Source organism: Australozyma saopauloensis, chromosome 1 (genome assembly GCF_035610405.1).
Source record: "Australozyma saopauloensis chromosome 1, complete sequence".
NCBI classification, from domain to species: Eukaryota; Fungi; Ascomycota; class Pichiomycetes; order Serinales; family Metschnikowiaceae; genus Australozyma; species Australozyma saopauloensis.
Window position 1 is genome coordinate 1,623,368 of NC_086131.1, and position 18,070 is coordinate 1,641,437.

At 43.8% G+C, this 18,070-nt stretch overlaps 8 protein-coding genes across 8 annotated transcripts; 2 read left to right on the forward strand and 6 right to left on the reverse strand.

Annotated features, from left to right (window-relative positions):
* Positions 1-491: 491 nt before the first annotated feature.
* Positions 492-2,237, forward strand: PUMCH_000727 (uncharacterized protein; the record flags this gene model as incomplete). The annotated part of the gene is made up of 1 exon (XM_063019802.1): positions 492-2,237. The coding sequence occupies one exon, from the start codon at positions 492-494 to the stop codon at positions 2,235-2,237; it is 1,746 nt and encodes a 581-aa protein (XP_062875872.1).
* Positions 2,238-2,443: 206 nt separating this feature from the next.
* Positions 2,444-4,810, reverse strand: PUMCH_000728 (uncharacterized protein; the record flags this gene model as incomplete). Its single annotated transcript, XM_063019803.1, has 1 exon — positions 2,444-4,810. The coding sequence occupies one exon, from the start codon at positions 4,808-4,810 to the stop codon at positions 2,444-2,446; it is 2,367 nt and encodes a 788-aa protein (XP_062875873.1).
* Positions 4,811-5,937: 1,127 nt separating this feature from the next.
* On the forward strand, positions 5,938-7,722 carry PUMCH_000729 (uncharacterized protein; the record flags this gene model as incomplete). The annotated part of the gene is made up of 1 exon (XM_063019804.1): positions 5,938-7,722. The coding sequence occupies one exon, from the start codon at positions 5,938-5,940 to the stop codon at positions 7,720-7,722; it is 1,785 nt and encodes a 594-aa protein (XP_062875874.1).
* A 274-nt stretch (positions 7,723-7,996) lies between these two features.
* PUMCH_000730 (uncharacterized protein) lies at positions 7,997-9,094 on the reverse strand (the record flags this gene model as incomplete). The annotated part of the gene is made up of 1 exon (XM_063019805.1): positions 7,997-9,094. One exon carries the CDS (start codon positions 9,092-9,094, stop codon positions 7,997-7,999), a length of 1,098 nt encoding a protein of 365 aa, XP_062875875.1.
* A 1,020-nt stretch (positions 9,095-10,114) lies between these two features.
* On the reverse strand, positions 10,115-13,522 carry PUMCH_000731 (uncharacterized protein; the record flags this gene model as incomplete). Its single annotated transcript, XM_063019806.1, has 1 exon — positions 10,115-13,522. The coding sequence occupies one exon, from the start codon at positions 13,520-13,522 to the stop codon at positions 10,115-10,117; it is 3,408 nt and encodes a 1,135-aa protein (XP_062875876.1).
* A 327-nt stretch (positions 13,523-13,849) lies between these two features.
* Positions 13,850-14,584, reverse strand: PUMCH_000732 (uncharacterized protein; the record flags this gene model as incomplete). The annotated part of the gene is made up of 1 exon (XM_063019807.1): positions 13,850-14,584. One exon carries the CDS (start codon positions 14,582-14,584, stop codon positions 13,850-13,852), a length of 735 nt encoding a protein of 244 aa, XP_062875877.1.
* Positions 14,585-14,815: 231 nt separating this feature from the next.
* PUMCH_000733 (uncharacterized protein) lies at positions 14,816-15,679 on the reverse strand (the record flags this gene model as incomplete). The annotated part of the gene is made up of 1 exon (XM_063019808.1): positions 14,816-15,679. The coding sequence occupies one exon, from the start codon at positions 15,677-15,679 to the stop codon at positions 14,816-14,818; it is 864 nt and encodes a 287-aa protein (XP_062875878.1).
* An 84-nt stretch (positions 15,680-15,763) lies between these two features.
* On the reverse strand, positions 15,764-16,441 carry PUMCH_000734 (uncharacterized protein; the record flags this gene model as incomplete). The annotated part of the gene is made up of 1 exon (XM_063019809.1): positions 15,764-16,441. The coding sequence occupies one exon, from the start codon at positions 16,439-16,441 to the stop codon at positions 15,764-15,766; it is 678 nt and encodes a 225-aa protein (XP_062875879.1).
* Between the last annotated feature and the right edge of the window lie 1,629 nt (positions 16,442-18,070).

An 18,070-nucleotide genomic window follows, 5' to 3' on the forward strand; every position in this document is an offset into this window, starting at 1 on the left:
GCGTTAGAGGCTGCTGTCATAAAATGGCGACCACATCCTGTCGAAAAGTCGCATTCGTTCCATATTCTCTTTTTCTTCTTCTGCAGTTTCTATTTGCCGGGCCAAATAGTCCATTACTTGCTTCTTTTCCAATACTGCTTCCATTTACCACTATCAATCCTGCCTCTTAGCTAGCATAGATCGGGTTACTTCTTTCATATATATAGTACAAACCGACCATTTTGGACATACACCTGGATATTATCTTCAGACTGGACTTGATCGTTAGTGGACATACATTAGTTGAACTGTTTTGCAACACAATTTTGGAGGTGAAGCAATCAGATTTGCAAATTGACTTTGTTTCTTTCACCTTTGTTTTGAAGGTAGGTAGTTAGTTTCTTATCGGAACTCATTTCAACCACTTGCAAAAAAGCATATCTCATTGTTGTTCTTCTCGAACTTTTTAGAAACGTGACACTATCTGTTCTTGAACTATCCAATTCTATGCAATGGACGACATTTTACAGCCTACCTACCATGGATACATTGGAAACACCGAAGACGCCGTACTTGTGATGCAGGCAGTTCTTGATAAAAAACTTCCTGCAATCTCTCGAAGGGTCAACCCGACCGAGAGAAGTGAAGTCATCCTACTGGGCAATGTATTTGTCTTTTTAGAAGACTCTTCCAACATCAAAAGATGGACCGACGGTATCACCTGGTCTGCTTCTCGAATTTTGGGTCGATTTTTAGTCTACCGTGAAGTCGACAAAGACAACTTGGTCGACAAATCCCTCCGCGGGAAGCGGAAAAAGCGTAGTGCTTCTGTCGTGGCCGACGAGGCAGCTACCTCAACAGAAACAGACTCTCTGATGTCTTCATCGCGCTCAGAAGTAAAAATGGCTCGCAGAGCGTCCGAAATGGGTCTTCGCCGAGGTTCTGAGATTATGGACTACAGAAGTGGCTACATCCCATGGCCTCCAAAACATGATCCCGGACTTAACAAAAAGACAATTTCTTTCACAGTCATTGATGACGATGAAGATGGAAAGGAGACAAAGCGTACAATTCATCTCATCTCGTATTTTGCTCCTCAAGATATCGTTAATCAGACATTAGTGCGTCCTTCGGCGTCAGTGTTGGCAGAGTCATCCGTTTCACCCCTGCTACGAACTGCAGTAGACAAGTCACTTCAAAACATGAAGCCTTCACCTGTTGATCAGGAGAACTTCTTTTTGGATTCGAAGTATCAACTTCTGAAATTTTCTACTGCCAGCAGACGCTTGCCAATCATGCGCTACGACCTGGCAGGTGCCGACAGCCAGACTTCCAGCGATAACGCTGCTGCAGAGACTAAACACGAGGCTTCTAGCAGCGAGGCTCCTCCTAAATTAGAGCATTTCCCACCTATTGCACCTGCTCGTATGCAAGGCACTCAATTCGTTAACCCATTCAATAGCATCCCTGGACTCAATGGCATTAGTACTCTCAGTGGCCAAACTGCCGAGCCAGGCTCAGGTGGAGGCGTAGGTTCTGGAAGTTCTACTAACTCGGCGTATATTCATAGCCAGGAGTATAGGCCAAGACCTCAAATTAATCTCAGTAAGCCTCCAGTTTCAAACAGGTCCGTCGCTCCACCTACCCAAGCCCCAAAACTTAGCAATGAAAATAGGCCTCCGGTTCTTTCCCTTGAGAAACCATCCATAAGTATACTGGCAGGGAAAACCCAACCGGCCATGCCGGTGCCCATACTCAAGCAAGGAGTTGTTGTTCCTCAGCGAATCTACACTCTGCCCCTGTTTCTGTTTGGTGAGCAGCCCTCGCCGCAGCCTACCCTCCCCAGTAACTTTCAGAATGCATTTCATCACACGACCCTGCAAAGCGGCTTCCCTAGCCCATATCAAACTTCTTTTGGTGGGCGAGTAGATCTCGATCCGCAATTACTTGCCCAGCTGAGACGCTACTATCCCGACTATCATATGCCTAACATTCATGCTCCAAACGTACCTGTGAACCCAACGTATGCATTCGGGTACGACCAGCCGTTTTCGACTGGTAATGGAGTATTTCATTCGTTCACCCATGAGCAATCAGACCATTTCCAGGAGCCAATGCAACGCCCGGACATGATGCTTGCTTTCAATAGCCGCATAGAATCTCCTTTAGGTTTTGAGTTTCCTGCCTATCTTCATCGTCCCAGAAGTAAACAGGAAGACATGGAAGCAGGTCACGGATTCGAGGAAAACTTCCATTGAATGTCCGATCTTAAATGACCGGCACCTTCGTTGTAGTCATCCCAATCATTATCATTTATGCTGGCCTGCTCTTTTTTTTTTTAAATCATTAATATCACACGCTCGTTAATTACAACAATAATTGTACTTGCATATCGCATCCCTCTTTCGAATTGTTCATATCTATTAAAAAAAATACAAACATGCTAATATTGATTGAATTCAATCTATGACTGTTCTTTCTTCCATTGCAACAAAGGCGCCAACTCTGAAACATCACCGCTCTTGTACTGAATGAAAGAATGTTGAAGCAACTCATCGGTAGAAGCTCTGTACTGCACGTCCACACAGAGACAAATTGACAAAAATTTCTTGATTGAGTTACTCAAAAGTTCAGGCTTTTTCAACTTTGGAGTACCATTCGTCGCAATGAGAAACAATGCCTTCAAGGGCTCTTCATTCAAATATGGAGGCTCTCCTTCAATCATTTCAATTGTCATAATTCCTAGCGACCAAACATCAATTTTTTCATCATACTCTTTCTGTTTAACCACCTCTGGTGCCATCCAGTAAGGCGTTCCAACCATTGTGGCACGCTTCGACCTCTGGTCTGTTAACTTCGCACAGAAGCCAAAATCGATGATTTTGACATGTCCCTCAGCACTGAGCAAGACATTGTCTGATTTGATATCTCTATGAATGATATTCCTTTGATGTAAAAATTGTAAGCCCTTCAAAGTTTCGAAACAAATAGTAGCGATCTGTCTCTCGTTGATCTTTGACTCATTATTTTCAATCACTTCGGTTAACGATCCGCCCTCCATGTATTCCATAATGACCAAGAGATCATTGTTTCCTCTCAAGTATGAGTCAAGGAAGTTTACGATGTTTTCATGCTTAGAATCTTTCATGACTAGAATTTCGTTAAAAATCAGCTCTTTGCTAGCCTGTGCCTGAAGATCCATTTGCTTGATGGCAACCTTGCGTCTCTTTTCGCCAGGAATGAGAGACTCGGCCAAGTAAACTTCTCCAGATGCACCCTGGCCTGCTTTAGAAATGATACGGAATAATGATGACGGATCATTGTTATTGACGACTGTCCTCAATTTATCAAGGACCTGTTTGTCATTAAGCTTCTCCTTCTCCTTTTTGATTTGTTTTGCAGTTTTGGCTGGTTTTGGGGCAGGTTTCGACACAGGTTGGGCAGGGGGTTGCTGTTGAACGGGTTTAGGCACAGCCACTGCTGCTGGTTTCAACGTTAAGGGCTTCAAGGATGGCAAATCCAGATGAGAAAATTGATTAGACTGGCCCTCACTAACGTTGTTGTTAACGTGGGGAGTTTTAGGTATAGATGGGTAATTATTGTAGACTGGGGCTGGTTGCATATTGCCGGCTCCATACTCAGGTTTTGCAGCAAGCGTGTTTTTGATGTTTTGGGGCTGAATTTTCAAATTTTGAGGGACATCATAGGGTAGAGATGGAGGTGCAGCACGAGGCACAGAGTTTTGCGAGAGAGGTGGCTTAGTCAATGGCCGTGTCTGATTATGAGCATTGGCAGGATAATTGTTGTATGGACCAGAACCAAGAGAATCTTGGATCTGAGGTGGATGCTTATGAGTGGCTCCAGCATTTGATCCTGGAGGAGGAGGGGCACGACGCGCAGGAATCAAGTCTCCCCGGCTTTGGGTGCTTTGATTGTTGACACCCGCATTCATGAGCCTACTGAGTGGAGAGCTCTGCTCTGGCTGCAGTAGTTGCGGCAACAGCAGCAGCAGGTGTTGTTGTGTAAGGTGATATGGTACAGGTACCTTCGGAGCGGCTCGAATAGGCTTTAGCTCGTCAGCCACAGGACGAGCAGAAGGAGCCTTTGTCCAGTCATGTAAATTCATCTCAGCCTTTGAAGTGTTGAGCGCAGGAGAATTGATAGGCGTGTTATTATTTGAGCCATTGATATCAGAGTAGAATTCAAGAACTTCAATGACAGCCACGGGATCTTTTTTCCAATCCTCATTCGTAATTTTAGAATGCTGAAGCATGCTCTTCCAGGCCTCTGGCAAGCCGGTGAAATTTCCACTGGCAGGATCGAAACCCACATGGATCTTATGTGTGAAGTTTATTGGCAGTGAGACGCCGGCAGAACCCATGGCGCCGAGTCCATACAGATTGATGGAGGCCAAGGGACATTTGGAGGCAAATGCATCGAGCCAATCGTGAAGCTCGTTGTTGGTTTTCACAGAGATCAAGAGCGGTTTAGTTCCGTTCTTAGGCACGATCTCAAGCGTCTGCGAGGTCTTGTTATAGCCCGAATTCGGTTTGATATTGATCGCACTAATGAGATTGAGCGGATACTGCAATTCCACATCACGGCCAAAGTCTACGGGCTCGTTCTTAAAGAAATTGACAGCTCGGTCGCCAAATGCCATGTACCGCTTGTTCCACCGGAAAGACGTGAACATTCCATCGTCCTTGAGATACACCCAACCACGGTGCTTACTCAGAAGCCCGAGCCGCATACGATCGGGGTCTGTGGACGAATCTGGCGGCGGCGGCGCCCTTCGATGGCTTTTGAGGTCTGCATTGTAGATGGAAGACATGGCACAACGCTCGTTTTCAGGCGCGTAAGGTGTTCGGAATGGATGGAGGGACTCTTCGGATATATAATTACGGCGGATCGCTACAAAGTTCCTTTTTGTTCGCCGAGATCGATGACACTTAAGTGTTTCCAGTCACAAGTAAAACTAACCAAAGCAACAAAGACACTGCGAATGTACAACAGCTGGTCTTGAGAAAGAACTCGATTTCAGAACCCGTCTGATTTTATGCAACACCAGTGTGTTAAGAGGATCCCAGAGTATTATACAAATTGATGGGAGTAGCCAAATGAGAAGGAGACGCAGGTGTAAATTCAGGCCGATACGCGATGGTTCGGGCAAGAAAGAATGGAATTCGGACCGGCGCAGCAGGGTTGCGAGCCCAGGAGAGATCGATGGAAATTGAAAGCGCAAAAAAATTAAAATTTTGTAATTTTGTCTTTTTTTAAGGTCGTTGGGTTGACAATTGCGTGTAAGGTTGGTAGAAGTAGATGAGGGTAGATGCGTGGTGGGAGCTTTGGAAATTGACAGAATCGTTAGAATTCTCGGGTTGGAGATTTTCTTTTAATTTGTAAGTATTTTTTGTAAAAAGTCGATCTCTTTTCGGTTTTGAATAGTCGCAAGTTTTTGGCATAGGGGGTGAACTTCAGATCTGATGGCATAAATAGGGCCCCTTCCTTAGATTGCCAAATGGACTCTTCAAACTTAAATTTCATCATATTTTTAAATCATTCTAACCACTTAAATTGCTCAATCATTGTGTATAGTTTTTCTGACTGTAAATTTCCGTTCATCACCTTCACTTCTGGAGAATCACTACTGGGACAGTATAATTACACTCATGGGATACTGAATATCTATCAAGTGTCAATGGCATGTCCAATTGAATAAAATGCAATTATGTTCCGGCTTAAAATTATCTTTTCTCGTTTTTGTCCTTCAGTGGCCTCTTGTATTGCTACATCTTGTATCAACCAAAGGCAATCACACCTGCTTCCATCAGGATGTAATTTCAAAATCCGCGGAAGTATTGAAAATAGATCCCTAAATTCCTTGCTCGATTTTGACGTCAAGACCAAAACTTGCCCCCTACTTCCTTTACACAACCTTCAAGTTGGATTACTAAACACATGGGGTTCTTCTCCAGAAACAAGGCCAGCGCCAAAACGGAGCAACCGGCTGTATCCAAGGCGCCTTCCGTTACTCCGGAACCTCCAGAAGAAACTCCGTTGCAAAAAAAACGCATCAGCACCATTCTAGATGACGTTCAATACGATGACTTTGAAAATGACGATTATGAAGATGATCTGGCTCCCGAGGACCGTGATAGCGATGAAAGCGAGCTCGAGGAGTATGAGGAGCACAAGCACCGCTTCCTTGAGCGCAATATGGCACAATCGGTATCGCAATTGTCTACTTTGATGGGATTATGTGGGTTGAGCAATACTAGCACTGTAGAAAGTTTAACAGCATTGGCGAACGAAGAGCTGGCGCGGACATACTCTTTGTTATCCCTGGATCTAAAAATTAGACGTTTGTCGCCCACAATGCATCGGGGAGACCCGCTTTTGTATAAGAGTGTCATTGACGATGATCAAATCCATCTTATCGAGGGGATAACTAAAAAGTTGAATCATGTACTTGATATGCATGATCCCAATCTGCAACAAAAGTATTTGGCAGGCAATAAGACACTTTTGGACCGGTATGGTCGGATCAGCAAGGTCATTGGCCGAGGCAGCTATGGAGTCATAAAAGTGATTGTCTCCGGCGAAAATGAAACCGAATACACAAAAAAGAATGGAATTTACGCTGTGAAAGAACTTCTGAAACGTCCTGCCACAGACCTGAAACACAAAGAAGCCCGAGAGACGTTCATAGAGAGGGTCACTTCTGAATTCATCGTTTCGTGCACTCTAAATAACAAACATCTTGTTCGGACACTAGACCTCATGATCACCGTTCCTTCTGGCAAGGGCGGGAAAAGCAGTTGTTTTGAGGACGAGATTAAAATCAGTCAAGTCATGGAATGTACTCCTGGTGGCGACCTATTCACATACTGCAAAAAGATCATTGAAACTAAACAATATTTTACGATTGACGAATTGGATTGCATTATTAAGCAGGTTGCAAAAGGACTATGGTACATGCACAATCATGGTGTTGCCCATTGCGACTTGAAGCTCGAGAACATTCTCATCATCTTCGATCGTCACAACAAACAAAGCACACCCGACGGCTTACGAACACGTATGAACGTAAAGATCTCCGATTTTGGCAAAGCAAATGTCTTTAGGACAAAATGGGATACAAAAGAGCAGTTATACACATCAGGACCTTTGGGAAGTGAGCCGTACATGGCGCCCGAGGAGTTTCTCGGATCCAAAAATGGATTCTCGTTAATGAAGAAAGATTGTTGGGCATTGGGAATTATCACGCTTGTGTTATTTAACATGAGGCGTTCTTTGTTTCATAGAAGTGGCGGCCACAGCTGTCTGCTTCAGTTCTTGGATAGCGAATCTGGGGAATTAGATTCTAAAAGTTACAATTCGGTATACCTCTGGCACTCCACAGGCCACCGCGTCATGCGCCTGAGGAAATACAAGGATCCGGTCTTCGAAGAGTACACCAAGCATTGCATGAAGGCCGACTATGAGGCCAGCTCCCGCGAGTGGACTGTTCATACCAAAGGGACTTTCGCGCCAATAGAAACTATATTTGATTTGAACGATTCACAAATCGATCCCAAATTCATGGACTTGTACGAACAGGACGCTGATTTTGAGGAAGGAGAACATGCCATCAGGAAGTTTTTTGTATATAAATTGCTTGATGTCAACCCCTCTACTAGAGTAACGGTCGATGACCTCTTGAAAGGCGATTGGCTTGGTACTGTTGAGAGTTGCGGGAGCTGAAATAATGATTAAATGAAGAGAAGTGTATAATAAAAGGATTAACAGAAACAACTACATTTTATCAATGAGATCGTCTATTTTTTTGCTTTTGACTGGACGAATATAGTACAAAAAGAGAGCGGTCTTTAAAGCAGAGCGTCTAGCCATGAAATTAAAGATATGATGACAGAAAGCATATGAAGGCAAAGCCAAGTAGCCCTGTTCAAGTGGAATAGCGGCACCGCAAGGCTGATGAAAGGTGAGAATTGATGCACAAGAAAAAAGAAACATGAGTCTAGAAATCCAAGAACTTATCTGCGTAGGGGTCGTCAACGCCTGTGATTCCATAGTCCAACTCGTCGTCCTCAGGGTATCGATCGAACTGGGATGTATCACCCACGCCTGCAGTGATCGGAGGCTCATAAGGGGTCTCAATGTCTCTTGAGAGTAGTCTTTCCCAGATAACTTCTTTAAACCATGGATGAGATTTGACGTCTTCTGAGCCATTTTGCAAATTGCCGAGTCGCTGAGTCAAGTCCTTTACAATAAGTTTCTGTAGCAAATCAAGAATATCAGGAGGTAAATAATCTGGATATGTGATTGTACCGTTGAGAATATTCTCATAAGTCTTCATCGGCGTGGGGTCATAGAAGGGAGTGTAGCCTGTAAGCATCTCGAATATGAGGATGCCGAACGACCACCAGTCCACAGATTTATTGTATGGCTTTGTGGCCACAACTTCGGGTGCAATATAGTCGGGTGTTCCACACAAAGTATATGTTACATCGGTGACCTCTTTCGCGAAACCAAAGTCGGTAAGCTTGACGTGACCATTCTTGTCCAACAAAATGTTCTCGGGTTTCAAATCACGATAAATGATATCAAAACTGTGAAGATACTCGATTGCTAAAAATACCTCAGCTGCGTAGAACTTGGCCACAGGAGTAGGAAACCGTTGGGATTTTCTAAGCAATGAGAAAAGCTCACCACCCTCGATGTAATCCATGATCATGAACAAATTATGACAGTCTTGAAAAGTTCCCCACATGCGGATGATAAATGGATGTTGCGCAAGCTTCAACATGCGGCGCTCGTCGTTGGTGTGCTCGACCTGCTTCATCTGAACCACCCTCTCCTTTTTTAGCGTTTTCATGGCGTAGAAGCGGCCGTTGTGGATCGACCGTGACAAATGAACACGGCCAAAAGAGCCCGTACCCAACGTGCGCAAGATCTGGAAGTCATTTAGCGAATACTTGCCTTTTGTGGTGGTATCTCGATCAGTCAATCTGGAAGTGCGGGAATCTGTCTGTACGGCAGCGTGTGGCTCCGTAGCAGATGATGCGAGGCTGGAGTTGCCATTATCCATGTGGTTGCGTTGCACAGTAGCATTCATGGCGCTTTAGAGGGGATGTGTTTTGGGAGAAGATAGAAATCAAAATAACTCGACGACCAGATGAGATAAGAGAACGCAAGAAATTGGTGAGCAGCGCTGTGGGCACGGAGAAGACGTGGCTAGTGTTGCGCTGACAATATCGCGCAATGGGGGACTTTTTTGGCAGACCTATTCCCGTTCTAGTCGAGGATCTAAGATAGAAAAAAGAAGTAGTGCACTGCCATATACGTGCAGACAGCGTGGTGCACCCGTACAGATATGATAACCGAAGAGGGGAGAAGAAAGGGATGGAAATTTGGACGAAAAATCGAGAGAAAATAGCAAAAAGAAGATGGCTATAAGGAGAATTCAGTGCAACAAATGTAAACCACATCAATAAATATTCCAGGCCAGGTTGGGCCGTTTTATCAGACTTCAAATACTGTGATTCGCACACGACCACCAAGGGTGTACTCTCCCCTGGACATATTCCGGAAGTACTGCAGATACTCCCGGTCATAGAGTGACATAATCCGGGATCGCTAGAAGTGGAGTAGATCGAGGTTTCAGATGTGATGTGGACTTTTGTGGTATGAAAAATTTTTATTGAAATATGTCTCTATAGATGAGCGAGACCTAGTTTAAAATTAAGCGACCCTGTCAATTGTTCGCATTTAGCCGCCGTGCAGGCCCGGCCAGCCGTTCAGAATCGCCGTTTTTGTTTCAACGCCAGAATCAAAACTGTACCATTTTTAGATTGTTGGTGAATACTCAGAAAGAAACAGAGAATATTTCGTTTATCATGTGCTAAATTCGGAACATTCAGCAAGTAGAAGATTTGCTTTTGGTAAAGAAGTAGGGTACGTACTATTGAAGAACGCAGGGAAGTGAACCTATTAATAATTCCAGAACTTGAAATATACATTTGTTCTTCTAAAAATTTGTCATGAAAAATAAAATTGACGTCTTCATCAAGGAAAGCCAAGAAGCTATTTTCCATCATGCTCTTCCTGCAGTGTTGGCTGCAAATAGTAAGGACCTTTAGCTTATCCAAGGCTCTGCAATATCTTCATCGCTTTCGTCCTCATAATCTGCGCTACGTGTATCTTCAAATGGCTGCTCGCATGCGGTACTACCAGACGCACTGGCTCCTTCAACAATAGCGTCTAATGACGGTTCGTCGTCTAACGTTTCCGACAGATGAGAGCCATTGAAATCCATATTCACTTGCTCAAGCAGGATCCCGTTACCACATGCCATGATTTGCCTATATGCTGTTTTTAGCTTGTCCAAGAGATCGTTCGAATTGATGTTGTCGAAACGACGGAGCAGCCCAAATTTGCCCGTGTTGAGATACTTTTTGTATGGGATTGACATCTGATAGATGAGATCCGCTAGCAATTCTCTAAAACCAAACTCTAAGAGCCGTTGCGCCTTATCTCTAGGAGTCATTTCTGCAGCTTCACTGTCATGTGTTGTTTGAGGGTCACTGTTCGAACCTCCCCTACCATCAGTCGCAGGCCACCGGTGCATTCTTCGGTTTCCCTCCTCAAACAGAAGATTTATGAGATTCCAAACTATCGCAAGCTTAGCGTCTACGAGTTTCACCGAAAAATTGCACTTCTCACCAGCATCGACTGCTGATTCGAACTCTGGCAGCATTCGTACTTGAAGGATTCTTTTCCAAAAACTGAGAAGCTCATTACTTGGGAAGTCCGATGCCTTAAAATCCGTGATGTTGATGTGTCGATTATCCTCGAGATATGTGATTGCGACAAATAAGTCGTTATACTCGGGAACATTCAACAACTGAAGGTAAAAACTGTCATCTCTAGTGAGTGCCATTTCAATGTTGTAGCTCCAATTAATATCGAGGTACAAATCGAATGCCAAAAGACTCTCAAGTAAGTATTCTCCCCAATTAGCTGGGATGTGTAGGTGAGCATTGTCTTGCAACAAAACATATTGTTTGTAATGATAACTAATAGAATTACTGAACTCAGTAGAATTTAATGTCAGATTGCGCATAATCCCAAATGAGATAAGTTTGAGCTTAAGAAGTAACTTGTGAAGCTCAAGATCCTGATTTCTTGGAACAGAGATACCATACAAGGACTTCTCAAAGACAATTGAGAGAGGTATGTGTTCCCAAACTAGTTTACGATTCGTCTCCGTTTCGTTGTACAATAGATTGTGAATGATTTGAAAGACACCGATCTGTGCCTGGATTCGCTCGTACGAAATCTCCTGCAAAGAAGATTCAGCGAGGCTCTGTGTTCCAGCCATAGTATGAACACTATTATCACGGAGCGACCTATTAAACAATCTGGACAAGTCTTTGAGAAATTTTTCGCTCTCTAATATAGCCTTTCTGTAAGGACCGAAGTCCAAGCAGAGATTAGCGAGGCAGCCAAAAATCCCTGTCGTAAGATTATAGAGTTCTTTGCGAATTCTGTCCCACAGAGCGTCACTACCACCATCAGCCATTGAGAATAACGAGAGTGCGTATCCGAGTGATTTATGGTGGGATATGAACGACATGAGACACGAGAGAAATGTCTCACAGCTATCTAAACGAGAGCTAGCGTCATATTTTTGAGCAATGGTGTTGTAAAATGATGCATTTGGCTTTTCGCTGAGGTTAAGAGGGGTAGGTGTCGAGAAGAACTCATAAGTACTCTTGATAGAATTGCAGTCCACAAAGAAGGTCTTCACGGTAGAGACTGATCTAGACAATGTCCTCAAGAGATAAAATGTGTTGGTGTAGATAGGATGTTGGATCAAATACATCAAACAGCTCAAGTTTTGACTAAACCAATTCCACTTCTGCAGCGAATTTTCGTTATCAGGCATTGATTGGAGTTCTCTGAAGAAAGCGACATTTAAGAATAGTTGCAGAGTGAGGAATTCAAAATTTTCAACGACCTCGCAGACCAAGAGACACAAGAAGTTTGGTGCGGAAGAGCCAGCTACCTTTGCACCAAAATCTGTCACGCGACGCCGGCACTCTTCATTTGAGCTGGTGTAGACGCTTAGCAAAAGAATGCAACTTGAAATGTCTTCCATTTGAGTATCTTCTGCGACCTGATATGCAGCCGAAATTAGTTTTTGGGCACCTACAAAGTCCACAATCTTTTTCTCATGGTCGGACTGGATTTTAAGATTGTGGAGATACTTGAAGCCTTTCAGTGATGAAAACAGCTTCTTCAAATCGGTCAAGACCCTAATATCGGTATTCGAATTTTTTATGCGCAAACATGCCTCAGGATAGCTAAGGCAAAGGTCCGAGAGTACTGAGATTGGACGACGAACATACTTTGGAAGATGAACATGAGAGCTTGCGTTATTCTTGAGAATCCAGTTGATGCGAGGAAACAAGTACTCGAAGTTTTGTGTGATGGTCAGTTCATCACTGAGCTTTTCCTTGGCGAGGCAGCTCAGATAGATGCGGCTAACGTTTAGTAGAGCAATATTGAGAAGTTCAGTATTAGTAGGACCGTATAGGGCAAGAAGACTGTCAAAAAACAACAGAGACTTGTAATTGTAGGCTCTAGATAACAGGTTGATCCCGTGGTCGAGGCTATTCTCCAAAAAGTTCAGAATCTGAGCGGCAGCTACTAAAAGAGCTGTAATAGAATTAAGATCCAAATTGCCTCCAAGCATAAACTTAGTGGATGAACCCAATAGATTTACCTCCGGAGATGCAGCCTGGCATGTTTGAAACAACGCTGAGAACTTTTCCGAGCACGAATGTTCAAGCTTGATCTTGAGGCGATTAAAAACAGAAAATAGCATCGTCTCCACGAGATCGGGCTCCAGAATTTCAGAAACGGCATTGTTCTGTTCGAGAAGAAGCGGGACTAGCTTTAATGATGCGATCATACAAGACTCACAGCCCGAATTACCGTACCGTTCTAGACGACCCACTAGCCTAGAAAGAAAGCTCCAAAGCTGAGCCGCGCTCACATACTTGGTAAGTTGACCCAGATAATTCTGAAATGAGAGCATAATGTTGAGCAGATAAGTAATACAGTCCTTCAAAGCCCTTGCCAGCAGAGACTCCAGAGATGTAAGATATTTATCGAAAGCGCCGCTTCCTGATCCAAGCGTGAAGTCCACCACCCTTGCCAAAATGCCAACACAATCTCCCAATGCATGGACGTTTCCATTGACGTCACTTTTACCCTCGACCAGCGAAACAAGCCATAATACTACCACCAAGTCATGCATACCCACAATGTCATTTTCTCTGATTTCAGCACATCCACAAAATCTACTGGCTGAGGTCTGAAGCTGGTCTTGGAGCCATCGGAGGAACTGAAGGCTTTGGCGAAGTTGAAGCTTCAATTCCGAATTTCCGATCAAAGAAAACCGAAGCTCTTGTATACCGATGGCATCGAAGTCTGTTTCCAGTTGTTTCGTTTGTATTTGGTCTGTTTGAAGTGGCATTGTGTGGGCTACTTGCTGTTGGTGTGTAGAATCTGGGGAAGATAAGGATAAGAGGCAAGAATAGACAATTTCGGGTCAAAAAAGGAACAGAGCATGGGAAGTACGAAGGATAAAAACGAGAATACATAAATTTTATTCGAAATATTTACAGTTATTTTAATAGTAGAAAAGCCTTTCGGTAAGCAGTACCAATGTACAAGGAACGTTAGACCACTGCAGAACACACAAACAGATCAGAGTTCGAATAGATGGATACCTTAAGAGGCTCGGAGTTATACATATACTGCGATGTAACTTATGGGACGCGCTAATCCAGTATAAGATTGGTTAGATCTTACTCCGCCAATACTTCTGTGCCTCAGCGGCAGGAACACCGTTCTTGATATCCTCGCTGACTTTTGTGTCTGCATTGACTCGCTTTGGAATATATTCGAGCACTTTATCGAGGTCAATTTGTGCTTCTGGCCCCTCTGTATGTCCTATTGGCAATCTAACGACACCATTCTCGTCAGCGACCATGAAATCACCAGGGTTGATAAGAATCGACTGAAATCCAGTACCGCTAATATCTGCAACTTTTACCAGCACTGGAACATTAATTCCGACAACTTTCACAACAGGCCCTGGTGCAGTTGATCCTACGCCATACAGCCACACTGGAAAATTGAGCTCGCGATGCTCGGAAAGATCGCGAATACGACCAAAAACAACTGTGCCTGAAGCCTTTTTATAACTAGCTCTTGTCAGCATGAGTCCACCATACAATGCATTGTTCACGGTCACATACGGAGCCGACACCATCTGTTGCAGTTCAGGCAACGCAACGACTACCACACTAGAGCTTGGAACTTCATCAATATAGGATTGCTTGATCGCGGGTCTTGGATCATCAATAGGCGCATACAACACAGTATATGCTTGACCCACAGTAGATTGTGTGGTACTTAAAGCCGAGCGCTTGATCAAATTTGGCAAGTATCCGCCGTTTTTGACGCCAAATTGCACGAGAGCATCTGAAACGTCGCACGGAGTGTACCGCGAAAGAATTGAGCGCACCAGCATCGTCAGAAAAGGAGTAGTTGTTGGTGTCAGTAGTGGAATGTGGGGGTACCATCTCGGAGCACTTATCGGGGAACCGGAGACGAAAAAAGATACGGAAGAATAGAATATAGCGTTCGTGATGGTTAGTGACACGTTCAAAGGTGACTAATTTCTATCTCTGATTTTTTTCGTTTTTTTTAAAGACTTGGGAGATGGTCTTGTCGAACCAGAGATGAAATTGCCGTCATGAGCCTACTCCAACCGCTTCTTCAACTCCTTGACTCTCTCCGAGTTTTCCTCGGTTTGGTCGACATCATGTTCTTTCTGTTTGGTCTGGCGGCGCCCTTTGATTGGTCCGATTTGATCCTCTCCAGCATGTTCTTCTATCATGACCACATTATGAGCCACTTTGAAACGCTCTAATCCAGATAAAAAGTTTTTCTGGAGCTGAAAATCTTTCAAAACATCCTCATTTCTTCCTCTTGGATCATTCATGGCATCTATGATGGCTGTAAGCGTCTTGGGATTGATAACCGTCCGATCTCCGCCAACGGAGTCCTTATGGGCTTGGGCCTCCGATTGACCTGCTGCGTGTAGTCTTTTTCTGTTAAGTAGTTGTTTGAGCGCAATCACATTGGCTTGTGGTCCGTCATTTCTGACGTTCTTAGAGTGTATCTGGCGTCCCAAATTGGTGATGAGATCAATATATTTCTGGTCTGCCTGAGGGTCCATGCCATCTTTTCCTTCGGGAATCTTTTCTGTTGCAAATTCTCTCGAAGTGCCATTGATCTCAGTAGGTACCGGTGCATCACCGTTATGTTTTGGCACTTCTTCTGTTGGAACAAAACCATGCTCTTGGCGAGCCTTGAGCTCTGCAGAAGGAAGCTGGACTCTCTCACGGGAGACCGGTGACAAGGGCTTCAAGCCAGTCGCTGATCCGGCCAATTTTCTTGCAGGTTTCGAGACTTTATTTCCCATTCTGTTGTAGATGTCAGATAGAAGGAGGATCAAGTTGGAGGTACTGAGGGGAACTGAAAATGAAGTTTTTCTCCCTTCGAATTTTATAAATGAGTCAATTTGGCATTTGCCTTGGAAGTGTTTTTCTAGTTTGTGCATACCATCATACGATATTTTTCATCTAATGCTTGATTATTGAGTCTATGGTACATATGCAGTGAGGGAGAAGAGAGACAAGATTACTTAGTCTTTCTTCGATTTTTTCTCCTTCTTTTCCTTCTTCTCTTTCTTATCTTTCTTATCCTTTTTGTCCTTCTTTTCCTTCTTCTCCTTCTTGTCTTTCTTGTCCTTCTTGTCCTTCTTGTCCATCTCCACCTTTACCTTCTTGATGACTTTGCCATCTTCGTCAAGGCGAGACTCCAAAACCTTAGCTTCGTCATAATCACGAGCAGAGTATCCAGAAGGGAAGTGTCTCATACGAAGGTTTGGGATCTTCTCTACATCCTCACGCTCCTTGATTGCAACTTTGTAATCAATGGCAGGGAGGTCCACCACCTCCCGGATGGTGTAGAATCTGTCGAAGCGTTTGTTGATCAAATCCTTTCGGAGAACGGTGTATTTGGCCGTTTCTGACGCAAAGAGGTCTTCGTTTACCTGGAATTGGTGGCCTTCGACATCGACCTTGGCAATACCCTCATTACTGACCTTCGAGGCGGTGAATGATACAGGAAGCGTTTTGAGCTTGGAAATTGGGAAACCCTTAGGTGTTTTGATCAACCAGATCTCTTTTCCTTCGACAGAAGCAGAGGAAGCTGGAAGAGTTGCTTTTTCAAAATGCTTGGGTGGTTGATACTGCTCATGCTCGTATTCAGATCCACTTTCGGAGTCGTAGACGAACTCTTCAGACTTGTCTATCTTCATTGTGTGGTTTTAGTATAAGGAGATGCTCATCTCTGGAAAAAACTGGCCTATGTGTAGGATGTGATGGAAGATAGAATACGAAATGAGGTGTTATCAGAAACAAATGACATTGAGAGCAAATTATTTTTACTTGTTAAATTTTTTGAATCTTGTTTCGTGCGGGCCTTTGTTCTTTGCTGTTTGCTTATGGGTCTGGCCCTGGGAGTGTTTATAGGTAATATTTGGTAAGGCAAACCAGGATAAAATTACTGATTCTGATTTGATAGATGCGGAATCCGTTTGAATCGAAGCTTCAAAAAACAATGGAAAGAACTACTGTCTGTGCAGACTTTGATTGGTGTGACGAGACATAAGTGACTTACCACGTTTGAAGTGACATTATAAAGACTCAATTGAAGAATAAGCGGGTACTTGCATTAGAGTTCTACTAAAACACCTTCTGTATAGGAAATCGCGGAGCCAAATCTATCGGTCCATCACTATTTAAAGATCTCCTTCAATAAAACTGACTGGTACGAAATCTCAAAGAGCATGAATCCCAGTAGAGTTAATTTCTTGGTTGTGAATATGCCCATAGTGGAGCCTTATCAGTGTTAGGAGCATGACGTCACAACCTTTCCACTCAAGACATTTTTTGGCGATTTAATCAAATTTTGAAAAATGCGACAACGCTTCCGTTTACTCTAGAATCTAATTAAGTCCTGTTTCTTCAATCCTCCATACTCAAACCAACATACAAGAGTCGCCCCGATAATCGCGCGAACCAGAGTGTCACATCTTCGCTCGCCGCGCCTCATCTTCCAATTTTTCCCTGTTGATAACTCATTTCTTTTTGAACTTATCCATTGGTTGCATAATGACATGCGTCATGTTCACTGTGCGCGGAGATGACCAAAAATAAGGTCGGATTTACGAGCAGCAATAATGCCGCGCGCTCCAGGGCCAAGACTTTTAGTTTGACGTTGACACTTGAATGCAGTGGCACCACTACAATTTGTTCGAAATAATGTTAGTCGAATATTTCATGTTCGCCTTTTTTTAATTTTTTTAATTGTTCCTTTTCCACCCCGTTGGGAGGCGAAGGGATCACGGAGCGGCTTAGCCTTTTAGGAACCTCCCTTTCAGCCGCTGCGCGCCTGTAGCCACATTTCCACTCGCTCACACTGCAAGCTCTGGTCTGGAGCTTAGACGTGCTGGAAAAGAAAGTGTTAGATAAGCGGGGTTTGAACTTGTGCGATGAATTTCTCGTTAGTGCCGTGTAACAGTGGCAATGCGGCTGAATTGTAACTCATTTTCACGATGTCACAGATCTACCTACAACGTTAGTGTCCAATTTCTCCGTGTCTCGAACATAGGACTACATCTAAGATCTTGGTACCTGGAAAGAGATTCTAACATCAGAGGCAGCAATTGTAGGCATATCAATGAACAAACAACAATAATATCGATCGGTCAAGTTTAGATTAGGTTTTGTTGAATGAAGGCATCATCGTCTTTTTTTTTCTTGCAATACGATACTTTGACGAAAGCCGATTACGTTACTCGAATGGTCCGATCCTGTACCTTTAGCACTTTCTTCCGCTTATGTAATCGGCCACATGCGATGCAGGGCCTCTTAACCTTGAGCGT